The sequence below is a fragment of the Misgurnus anguillicaudatus genome, chromosome 3, assembly GCF_027580225.2.
Source record: "Misgurnus anguillicaudatus chromosome 3, ASM2758022v2, whole genome shotgun sequence".
Lineage (NCBI taxonomy): Eukaryota > Metazoa > Chordata > Actinopteri > Cypriniformes > Cobitidae > Misgurnus > Misgurnus anguillicaudatus.
In genome coordinates, this window is record NC_073339.2 from 1936493 (window position 1) to 1949177 (window position 12685).

Consider the following 12685-nt stretch of genomic DNA (forward strand, 5'->3'; position numbering starts at 1 on the left):
TCATAGTTTCTGTAAACATAAATAATGACTTTTGTTTTGAAATAAAGGAGTAAAACTGGTTTGATATACAGAAGTTCAGAAACACAAATGACAGCAATTCATTATTATACTTTTACAGTACAACATTACGAACTTCAGAACTTACCGCACAATAAACCGGAATTTTAAATCCAACGTTTGTTTTACAGTATCGTGATGGCGTCTCTTTGGATTCTTCTTCCACTTCTCTCACATTCGTTTACATTTCTGGTCATCTGGTGATCGATCCCATCAGAACAAACAAATACTAAAGCCACCTCAAATCTCATAGTAATGACTGTGAAGTGGATTTAAGGATGTAACTGAGATGAAAATGATGTGTTGTTAGATTCCAGGGCGTAAAACTCAAAACATGAAACAGCTGTCACGCGAACCCGGTGTGCACACCACCATGGTGACGGTTTAGTACCTCCATCTAGCGGTATTTTACTGTAGTTATAGTTTTGTTTCAATTTGTTACAATAACGAACCTTTACAAACACTGTTGCTGCTGATTACACACCCACCAAACAAAAGAAAACGTATCTCAAAACCTGTTGCACACCGTTACCAGGAAACGTGTCGTTTAACCCGGAAGCCGTAGCAAAACGTTGGGCACATTCCCCATTTTCTCAAAGTCGATTGTAAAAGAACGAAAACGAAAGTGAAATGCAGCAATTAATTTAACAAAGTGCAGCGATGAGATATCGGCGCACATTTACGGTAAGAAAGCTTATAATACTTATGAATCTTCAGCTTGTCACATTATCTCATCATCTCGTTTGTTATTACGTTTGTGTCACTTATTTAAAACCGATAAAATGAAGGTTCAGACGGGCTCATGATTAACACGAAAGCCAGCATCAGAAACCAATTTGTTTATTTAAGATATAAAAAATGTTAAAGGGGGTTGTTATTGCACAAGATTATTACGGTAATTTACTTTGTTTAATGGCGTATTTGGTAGACTAATGTTAACAGAGAACTGCGTATTTTTCTACCAACTCCGGAAGTTAGCTACACACGGGTTTCCTCGTCCAAAGAGTTCTGGATTATCGCAATAAAAATAATATTTGTTTCTAATCAACAACCCAGCTAATAGAAAAAAGTTCTAAGAACGTTCTCTGAAAGTTCCCAACGTTCCCAAAAACGTTCTGCCAACGTAAAAAGTGTCCAGTTTTCTTGACATTCTAAAAACGTTTTTGTGTTGTTTGAACGTAAGAGGAATGTTACATTTTACAATTTTTAAACATTATGACAATGTTCTGTTTTAATGTTCACACAATGTTTAAAACAATTAAAACAACAGCTGTTTATTATATTGACTTGTTTAATTGTTATGTAAATGATAGAGAAACATTGCATTTTATTATTTTAAAACTGTTATAAAACATTGTTTCAGTAAAAATATTGTCGTAGAAAACACAATTCACTTATGAGGTTTAGATGTTGATGTTTTGTTTCATTTTAAGTCACAATTATTGTGATTAGTGTTTGTTTTAGTTGGACCCTTGACTTTTTGCTTTCTAGTTTTCCTCTGGTTATGTTCACTTTGTGTTAATACACCACATTTGTTATGGACATGTAAAGTTAATAGTGTAATTCTGTGGTGGTTGGTACATTATGGTTAAGATCATCACCTAATTATTTTACGAATCAAAAGTTATTTTCTGTCAATATTGTAAATGAGATCCAACACTTTTAGAAACTTTGAACAAAAAATATCCGCTGTAATAATGGGATGCACAAACATCAAGAATCATAGTATGAATCTCAACCATGGTGACAATTAAATGAAAAACTTCATGCTGCAATGCATGCTGGGTATCAACAAATTACAAATCTCATTCAGGACTCCCAGCATGCACTGCAGCATGGATAAATAAGGATTTTTTTAAACAATTTTATTTGTCACCATGGTTGAGATTCATAGTCTGATTCTTGATGTTTGTGTGTCCCAATTACACAGCGGATTTTCGTCCAAAGTTTCTTAAACTCCTTAATGACAAACTGCTGTGAAAGTGCTGGATCTCGTTTGCATGGTTGACGGAGAGTAGGCTTTTGATTAGTGAATTGATTAGGTGATGATCTTTACCGTTATGTATCAATCACCACAGAATTACACTATTAACTTTACATGTTCATAACAAATGTGGTGTATTAACACAAAGTTAACACAACCAGAGAAAAAAACTAGCGAACATAAAGTCAAGGGTCAAGAGTCCAACTAAAACAAACACCAATCACAATAATGGTGACTATAAATAAAAACAAAACATCAACATCTAAACCTAATAAGTGAATTGTGTTTTCTACAGCAATATATTTACTGAACATTCATAAATAATGTTTTATAAGATAATGGAGTGCAATGTTTCTCTATCGTTTGCATGACAGTCAGACAGGTCAATAATGTAGTAAAAAGTTGTTGTTTTGAACATTGTGTGAGCAGTGGAACGTGACATTGTCGTGGCGTTTGGGAATGGTGGAATGTAACATTCCTCTAACGACAGGAAGGCTGGACGCTTTTTGCGTTGGCGGAGCATTTTTGGGAGCGTTGGGAACTTTCAGGGAACGTTCTTGGAACTTTTTTCTGTTAGGTGGGAAATGGTTTTTTTCACACGTTTTGTCCATAGATAAACTTTAACCCTGAAGAACCCAAGAACCCTTCTCTTAGCATCAATTAACATTGGCCAAATTTGACCAGTGGGTTCTCCAGGGTTAAAAAAAGTAATTTATTTAAATTTTCTTTGAGACGTTTCCTGTCATATAGACATTTAGAAGAAGTCTGTAAGATTATGTTTATAATGAATGTAACATTATGTAAAATCTGATTTTCTAAGATGTCAGATGTTTTTACCCAGCAGATGTATTAAAGATCCCCAGATGATTTTAAGCAGACATGCTAACCGCCCATTTCAAGACATAAAAATAAAATAAAAATAAAACAACAAAGAGTGTGGTATTACTCTGTCAGAATAAAACGTTTAAATATTTTGAGCTTGTGTTACCCAAGATCTTACGTTTACGTTTAACCAAAATCCTACTTAAAACCCCAAATGACTTCGGGACCATAGATTAAACTAGCAAAAAATATAAATTTAACTATGGTTGGATGGATGGATGGGTGGAAATTATTTATTTGAGACAGGGACAATGCACAATGAAACATTAAACTTTTTAAAAACAAGAGAACATGTCTCAAGCCAGGTTGTAGCAACAGTTGCTAATTTTCACCTGTAGTCCCTGGACAGGTAGCGTGTGATTGGTTATTGATGTCTATTTTAAAATATCTAGCCATATGATGGCTTAATCATTTCACGGGTAACTAAGGCCATTTGGCCTTTGAATGTGGCCTTCAGAGGATGCAGCCACTGTAAAATGCATATATTTGTGTGATTGCAAGTGTAATATTATTATTTATTTTTCATCATTTTATATATACACATGGTTTTGATGTGTTTAAATTGGTTAATATGTAGAGCGACATATTTGTACCGGCAAGATGTTTTTTGCAGTCATATGTATCTGATAGTGTCTATGTTTCTCTGCAGATCTGCCTGAAGAGCTGCCTGAAGCCATCAATAAACACACAAACTAGAGCTTTACCCTGTGACAGCTCTTTAATGTGAAAACAACACAACTCTGAGGTAAACCCACTACAGACACAGCCCAGCTAACAAAGAAAAGTTGTAAGAACGTTCCGTGAAAGTTCTTTGTGTTCCCAAAAACGTTCTGCCAACATAAAAAGTGGTTTTAAGAAAGTGTCTTGGTTGTCTAAATGAAAAACATTGCTATAGAAAACACAATCCATTTATTAGGTTTTGATGTTGATATTTTGTTTCATTTAAAGCCACCATTATGGTGATCAGTGTTTGTTTGGACTTCTAAACCCTTGATATTTTGCTTGCTAATAAAATTTTATGTTTCTCTATCATTTACATAAAATGCAAAACAGTTAATATAGAAAACAGCTGTTTTAAACATTGTGTGAACATTGAAACATGACATCGTCATAGTGAAAATGGTAGAATGTTCCTCTAACGTTCAGACAACCAAGAAACGTTCTTAAAACCATCTATGTTGGGATAAAGTTTTTGGTAACATTGGGAACTTTCAAGGAATGTTCTTAACTTTTCTCTGTTCTCTTCACTCTAGTGTGCAAATGTCAGGTGAAAGAAGGAGAAAGAAGACAACAGACTGCCTATAGTCCTGATATACAATAATTTAGTTGTTTAATGATGTTTTCTGTGTTTCTACAATATATACAGTCCTGAGAAGTTTCTCATCATGGAGAACAAAGAGAGCGAAAGTCAGAAAATGTCCTTTTCATCTCCAGAACCCAGTGTTGTGTCTCTGAAGAGTAATAATTCTGCATATTTTCTCCCACCTGATCTCAGTGATGAAGCAGTAACTTCTGACTCTCTGTAAGTATAAACATATAGTTGACTATCTAACTGCTAATTATTTATGGACAATTATATTACATGTATTAGTGTCATGTTTTTCTCTCTGTTCTTTGTTTATTTTCTAATGTTAATTTAGCCGTAGTTCAAACATTAGATGTAAAGGTGATGAGACTGATGACCTTCATCAGGATTTACATCAACCAGTAGATGATGTTCTGCAGAGAGTCAAAGACCAACACAAAACCATCATGAAGAACAAATATGAGAGTCTATTTGAGGGAATTAAACTCCAGGAGAATCAAACCCTCTTGAAGAGGATTTACACACAACTGTACCTCATAGAGGGAGAGAGTGAAGGAGTGAATAAAGAACATGAAGTTTTACACATGGAGAAAAACACCAGAACACAACAATTACAAGACACAACAATCTACTGCAATGACATCTTTAAACCCTTACCTGAACCAGAATATAAAACAGAGAAAAGAAGAAAGAGAGACAAAATCAAGAGCGTTCTTACTAAAGGCATCGCTGGAATTGGAAAAACCGTCTCTGTACAGAAGTTCATTCTGGATTGGGCCGAGGGAACGGCCAATCAGGATGTAGATTTCATGTTTGTGCTTCCGTTTCGAGAGCTGAACTTGATTCAAGATGATCAGTACAGTCTTCACAAACTTCTGCTTGACTTTCATCCTGAACTTCAAGATCTGGACTCAAAGATTTATGATGAGTGTAAAGTTGTGTTCATCTTTGATGGTCTGGATGAAAACAGAATGACACTGATGTTTTCAGACGCTGAGAAAGTTTCTGAGGTGACTGAGACTTCATCAGTGCCTGTGTTGATATCAAACCTTATAAAAGGAGATCTGCTTCCCTCTGCTCTCATCTGGATCACCTCCAGACCAGCAGCAGCCAATCAGATCCCATCTAAATACATCAACCGTCTGACAGAAATCCAGGGATTCAATGACGCTCAGAAGGAGGAATATTTCAGGAAGAGAATCAGTGATGAACATCAAGCCAGCAGAATCATCTTACACATTAGAAGATCAAGAAGTCTCCACATCATGTGTCACATACCAGTCTTCTGTTGGATCTCATCCACTGTGCTTCAAAACCTCCTGAAACAAGACAATGAGAGAGCAGAAATCCCTAAAACTCTGACTGAAATGTACATCCACTTCCTGCTGATTCAGATGAATATGAAGAATGAGAAGTATGATGAGAGAGATCCAGAGAAACTCCTGCAGTCCAACAGAGAAGTGATTGTCAAACTGTCTGAACTGGCTTTCAAACAGCTGATGAAGGGTAATGTGATGTTTTATGAGGAGGAGCTGAGAGAGTCTGGCATAGACATCACTGACGCCTCAGTGTATTCTGGGATTTGTACTGAGATCTTTAAGGAGGAATCTGTGATGCATCAGAGGAAAATCTACTGCTTCATACATCTCAGCTGTCAGGAGTTTCTGGCTGCATTGTATGTATTTTACTACCATGTAAGTACAACCATGGAAATCTTAAAGTATTTTGCTTCAGTCCAGAAATTGCTTAAAGGTGCAGTAGATGATGCTCTTGCAAGTGAAACTGGACATCTGGATCTTTTCCTGCGATTCCTGCTGGGCATCTCACTGGAGTCCAATCAGAGACTCTTAAAGGATCTACTGACACACACGGTGGACACCTCAGAAACTACCAAGAATATCAAAACATACATTAAAGATAAAGTCAAGCATAATGAAGATCTCTCAGCAGAAAGAGCCATCAATCTGTTTCTGTGTCTTCTTGAAGTGAATGATCAGACTCTGTACAGAGAGATTGAGGAGTTTGTGAGATCAGACAAACACTCAGAGAAGAAACTCTCTGCTGCTCACTGTTCAGCAATAGCCTACATGCTTCAGATGTCAGAGGAGGTGCTGGATGAGCTGAATCTGAAGAAATACAACACAACAGAGGAGGGGAGAAGAAGACTCATACCAGCTGTCAACAACTGCACAAGAGCTATGTGAGTATTAATTACTTGCATTACACAAATTAGAAATATTTTATCTGAAAATTATAAGCATCGCTTCATTTATTAGATTTGTTTCTCAACACATAAGTGTTCATAATAAAACTGCTGATATTGATAAAAGAAGATGAAAGAGATTTAAAGTAATGCGACTCAGTTCGAAAGTAAATTAAAACACTGATCACCAAAATCACTTTATTCTATAATTTACTGCAACACTGCCTTAATGTCACTTTTTACACTATATTGTGTGGACCCACTTATACACTCTGCAGTGTTTGCTGGGAAGATGGATCTTATGCATATTGTCTAGCTGGGCCTACCCAAACATCTGGTGTAATATTGATTGACAGTCGTGTGGTTGAATGGTATGGGGCCTCAATTGAAAATAGCAAATCCCACTTGCAGCCCAGCAGATGTTGTCCTCAAAGCACATAGAGCTTGAAAATGGGACCCAGATGGGTGAAGTTTACAGTAAATTCCTGTAAATAAAGGCATTACCTTACCTATGCAACTGGTTTATTACCAATACCATTCTAAAGCACTATTCGGACGGGATTAGTTTTCCAAGCGACGTTTGAGTTTCAACGTGTCCCCCAGGACGTCTGTGATTTTATGTACCGATTCGGAGGGGATTAAAATGATGCAGGCTATTCCAGAGATGGGAGTGTCTGTTTCATGCATTTGGGCGTTGCAGTAGCACGTGCTCTGGATACGCGTGATTGTAATGTTTAATATTTTGCTTTAAATGTAAAATTATGACAGAACATGTAATTTATTAATTTAATTTTAACAAATCAAAATAAAATATACAAATCCTACTAAAGTAACGTTAGCCTACGTGTTTTATATAATCAACACAAAGAAATGAAGAAATGATTAATAAAAATGTATTATCTTTATTAATTAACATTACCATTCCGGAGTTGAACAACTTTGAACGGAGTTTCTTATAGTGTTAATGATTTAACAGTGTATGATATTCAGCTTGTCTTGATTTAATTATTTTATTTTGCCGAATGCAAAAAAACATTCATATCTGAATGAACGGGACTCAGGAAATAGAATATACACGCATTAGTAAGACCTTACGGCAGATCACGTTGGCCAAAACACGAAATTACCGCGTTTTCAAAAGATATTGCGGGCAAACACAGACATTTGCATTCGGACGGGATTAAATTTCTCAGAAGACCTCTGAGTTCGGCGAAAACAGTAGGTAAATTGCTCTGGAATTCTTACGGAGGTCGTCAGAGAAAAACACAGACATGGCCGATTCGGACGGGATTAAAAACACAGAGGACCTCTGAGAAACAAGATTTTCTCAGAGGTCCCCCTGTAATACTAATCCCGTCCGAATAGGGCTTAAGGCTAATTTCTGAATAAAGATAGCCCTTAAAGTCTTCTATTTTGGTTTCTTTTCAGACTTGCTGACTGTAATCTCACAGTTGAGTCCTGTAAAATGTTGTCTTCATGTCTACAATCCTTAAATTCACCTGTGAGAGATCTGGACCTGAGTAACAATGATCTGCAGGATTCAGGAGTGAAGCTCATCTCTGATGCTCTCAAGAGTCCAAACTGTAAACTACACACACTGAGGTATTTATCTCTAGATACTGATTTACTGATTTATAACTAAAGAGGATGAACTGACTGATGTTGATGTGTGATCTCTCTGTAGATTATCAGGTTGTATGGTGACAGATGAAGGTTGTTGTTATTTGGCTTCAGCTCTGAGTTCAAACCCATCATCACACCTGAGAGAGCTGGATCTGACCTACAATCACCCACAACACTCAGGACGCCAGATGCTCTCTCAGATACTCAATGATCCCAAGTTTACACTGGAGAAAGTCAAGTAAGACAAACACAATAATCAAATGTTTTGGAGTACGAGTCCTTAGCCAACCTATGCCAAGAACATGAAATATACATTTCTTCAAAGTAAAGAGAGATAATAAAACTAAGAGGGCAGTTTTAGTTTTACAGCAAGTTTCTGTTTCTCTGTTTTAGCAGACAGAGTAATGTGTTTATCATTCTTTCAAGCCCTATAGAATGAAAACATCTCAGTTATAATAGACAGTATATATCTTAAGAGTTGGAAATGCTTCTTAATGTGTGAATGGTTGTCTGTTTTAGTGTTGATCATGGAGATCTTAACAGGATGCAACCAGGACTCCGAAAATGTAATATTCTTACTTTCACACACGTGCATTTAGTCATTTTCATGCTTTAAAGGGATAGTTCGGCCAGGGACGATGTTGAGCCCATGATTTGCTCACCCCCGGGCTGTCCGAGTTGCATGTGTCCATCGTTTTTCAGACGGGCACATTTTCGGATATTTTGGAGAATGTTTTGGATCTTTCAGTTGATTGGATGTGGTGTTGCGGGGTCCACGCGTGGTCCACGACCTTCAAGTCCAAGGGGGGTGCCTCCATCCTTCACAAATTAAATCCAAACAGCTCCAGGATGATGGATGGATGTCTTTTGGGGGTGGTCCGTGCGGTGTTGTTGTGGAGGTGTCCATATTTAAAGTTTTATTAACGTAATTAACTACCTTCCGGTAGCGCCGCCATCTTAGTTGCGTCCGCATTCAGGATGAGTGCCTACGCAGCCTACGGAGGTTTCTCTGCTGCTGCTCTGTGCCCCCGCCCTCCGAATTTGTCATACGTCACTAAGAAAAGAGCATACACTACGCTAATAATCTCCCCTGAATACAGAGGAGTCTAAGATGGCGGCGCTACCGGAAGCAGTAGCGGAGTGGCCATCGGGAGAGTCGGGAAATTTCCCAGTGGGCCGGTAGTGTTTTGAGGCTGCGAGGGCCGGTCTGATCCATTGCAAGTTATATAGCAACCCCGTCTGGCGGCCTGATGTGCGGCCGCTTCCCGCTGGTCAAACTGTGCCGCCTCTTTGCTCAACACAGTGGGCTATATAAAAGTGCTCAACCTGTTCGGCAGGTCTAACCATGTTTAGGATTTTTTTTAAATATAGGGGGATTATTGAACGGCCCCTCTCCAAATTGCATAGCCTGTCGACCTTTGATGTGAAAAGCTGCGTCGCCGAATGCATGTTTATTGCAGTACATATGCGGTCGGATTGATCCATCAAGTGGAGACTATTTGATAGAAAGTGTGGATTAAGCATGTTTAAAATCTCTAGCCTGGTGGTCAGTACTTGAATGGATAAAATCAGCACATTTGCAAAGGTTTATCTCCATATGGCTATATATCATAAATAAAATTTAGAAGGGTAACTTTGCAGTATCACATTTTATATTTCCTACTATTAGATTTCTATTAGATTTCCATATTAATAGACGAGAGTATTCAACTGAAATATATAAATATCCTCACAACATTATTATTTCTCAAAACTTTGACAAAAATTATTTTCAAATGAATCTGTATTCTAGGTGCACACATTATTCCGGATATGGTTTGAATATTAGACGAGATAATATAACGGCAATGAACGTCTCATATGCCATTAAATATCCACATATAAATTAACATTACAGCATAATGAAATTAATAAAAGACAAGGAAGTAGGATTGGCATGTAAATTGTATTATTATTAGCGGAAAAAAGCAATATATCTGAAATAATCTCTGAGGTAATGCGCCAAACACGTTAAAATAAATAAGCAATAACCGTGGAAAAAACATTATTATCTCTCAAAACTTTATATGACAAAAATTATATTTAAAGGAAATATTCTTACAATTATTCAAAGATGCACAAATTATTCCATATTACTCCCGTTTATGAGCACATTCATCTCTGGTCTCGCTCTGTTATGTAATAGCTGATTGACAGGTGCGCAACTCCGTCTTTCAAACAGGTATAATTTTACTCATTTAGGAAAATTAGCCATGATTTAATGATTTTATTAATATTATGAAAATGTTTTTTTTTGTTTGTTGGGCAAATTGATTACGATTTGTATTACCCTAGTTTTACTACAAATAGGCTACGAGACATTTTTTTTACCACGGAGGGCCGGTGGTATACGAAATTTCCCGGTAGATGTTTTGGTCCCACTCCGCCCCTGACCGGAAGGTGGTTGATTGCGTTGATGGGGCTTTGGATATGGATGTTTCTGCAACAACACCGCACGGATTGCCCTCAGGAGACATTTGTTTGTCATCCATGAGCTGTTTGGATTTAGTTTGTGAAGGATGGACACACTTTTTTGGACTTGGGGGTCGTGGACTGTGTGTGGACCCCGTGGCATTGCATTTGATCAACGGAAGGATCTAGAATGTTTTCTAGAGTATCCGAGAATGTGTTTGTCTGGGAGGCGATGGACGTGTGCGGCTCGGACAGCTTGGGGGTGAGTGAATCATGGGTTTAATATCGTTTTTGGCTGAACTATCCCTTTAACGCCTTATAGATGTTTTACTGTAAGGCTTTAATTTTGTGTTCAGATGCCTGTTATCTCACACTGGATCCAGACACAGCAAGCACTCATCACATGCTGTCTGAGGACCACAGAAAGGTGACATATGTGAAAGATCCTCAGTCGTATCCTGATCATCCAGAGAGATTTGAAGGTGTTCCTCAGCTTCTGTGTAAAGAGAGTCTGACTGAACGCTGTTACTGGGAGGCTGAATGGGAAGTGTGGACTCGTATAGCCGTGACATATAAAGGAATCAGCAGGAAAGCAGGGAATAACAGTAGGTTTGGGCTTGATGAAAATTCCTGGAGTCTCTTCTGCACTGATAACGGATTCAACATTTGGCACAATAATAAAAGCCTGAGCATACCCGCCCTTTCATCCTTCTCCAAGAGAGTAGGAGTTTATCTGGACTGGTCAGCGGGCACTTTGTCCTTCTACAGCGTCTCTGATACACAAACACTCACACACTTACACACAGTCAACACAACATTCACTGAACCTCTGTATGCTGGATTTGGGGTTCATCATGGATACGTCAGATTAATCAACATCCTCTGAGCAATTATTCAGAGTAGCCAGCTTAGTAACAAGTTTACATGTAAGTTTTGTGAATGCTACAGTCTGTTAATTGTGAAGTAAAGCATGGCAGGAGAAAAGAGACAGCCACCAGGAAACAAGCTTTATTTCTTTTCTCCTGTTTTTCTTCTTTAGTTCGGTCATTTCAGTTCCTTGTTGGGGTTTTAAGTATTGTTTTTGTTGCTTGTTTTGTAATTATTCAAAGATTGTTTAATTTTATTTTTTTCCCACTATGGACATGTATTTAATTTTTTGGTTAGCTATATATTACAGTAAATGATAAATGGGTTTTCTGTTTGTTAAAGCGCCACTGTAATTATTTCGATCCTCTGATCGCAGGCAAACCGATGATGTCAAAATGATAGTTTATGCTTCAGCGCTGAAAGAATTTAAGCATGTATTGTTACTGTTATGCTGTTTATGCACAATATTATTTCATGGATTGTATCGTGTCTATTTCAATAAATACAGCAATTGATATATTTCATGAACTCAAGTATAAACATTCTTATTTGTTTCCCCCCCAAAAAAAACAGTGTGCTCTGAATGTTTAGAAACATGGCATGGTGACCACAAACTTTCAAATTTTTTGTCATATTCTACAAGCTTTCCATGAGAATGTTAAAATTTGAATAAAATAATAATAATAAACCACATTGGGATTTGCACATTTACTGTAAATGTAAAAAAGATAACAGGCCTACATTTAAGATAATGCGAGGACACTTTTTGATCATTTTTTGTAGACCTGCATTTTGAAAACATGTTTCACATTACAACTTAACAATGTTCATTAAAAGGATGTAACAATAATATTAAAATAAATAACATTTGTACATTTTTATAGGTTAATTAAAATTTGGGAACAGTGGTGTTTTTCTTTAAGATTCAAAAATAAATTCTGTGTCTTGCCAGATGATATATGCTCAATAAGGGGTAACCTGCATTATTCATTAAACATATGAAGAGTTTCATTGCAAAACGAGATAAATCCATTTTTTTTACATTTTTATCAAAACATGTTTATTATTATGTTATCATGTTATTATTTAGTTTTATGGTGCTTCTTAGCTGTTTTTTTTAAGTTATGAAGGTTTAAATCAAAACAAACCAACTGCAGTTGAATTGAAATTAATTGTAATGCAAAACCAAAAAAAAACGAGATTTCTGAACAATAAAAAAAAACGGTGGTTATCTCGTTTTGCAACAAAACTCTTCATATGTGTACGTGAGAATCTTGCTGCTGAAGGCAACATTTATTCAGCCTCAGTTCCT

At 37.0% G+C, this 12685-nt stretch overlaps 1 protein-coding gene across 1 annotated transcript; it reads left to right on the plus strand.

Annotated features, from left to right (window-relative positions):
• Nucleotides 1-477: 477 nt before the first annotated feature.
• On the plus strand, nucleotides 478-11897 carry LOC129436798 (NLR family CARD domain-containing protein 3). The gene is made up of 8 exons (XM_073866370.1): nucleotides 478-741; nucleotides 3573-3668; nucleotides 4281-4445; nucleotides 4564-6429; nucleotides 7861-8034; nucleotides 8117-8293; nucleotides 8575-8621; nucleotides 10863-11897. Exons 3-8 carry the CDS (start codon nucleotides 4309-4311, stop codon nucleotides 11390-11392), a joined length of 2931 nt encoding a protein of 976 aa, XP_073722471.1. The 5' UTR covers nucleotides 478-741; nucleotides 3573-3668; nucleotides 4281-4308; the 3' UTR covers nucleotides 11393-11897.
• Nucleotides 11898-12685: the final 788 nt, after the last annotated feature.

What these genes read in the sequence shown, in the direction of transcription:
- LOC129436798 (XM_073866370.1), top strand. Translation starts at nt 4,309, where the DNA reads ATGGAGAACAAAGAGAGCGAAAGTCAGAAAATGTCCTTTTCATCTCCA. An exon ending in TGTAAACTACACACACTGAG is followed by an intron (nt 8,035 to 8,116) that starts GTATTTATCTCT and finishes ATCTCTCTGTAG; the next exon opens with ATTATCAGGTTGTATGGTGA. An exon ending in TTTACACTGGAGAAAGTCAA is followed by an intron (nt 8,294 to 8,574) that starts GTAAGACAAACA and finishes TGTCTGTTTTAG; the next exon opens with TGTTGATCATGGAGATCTTA.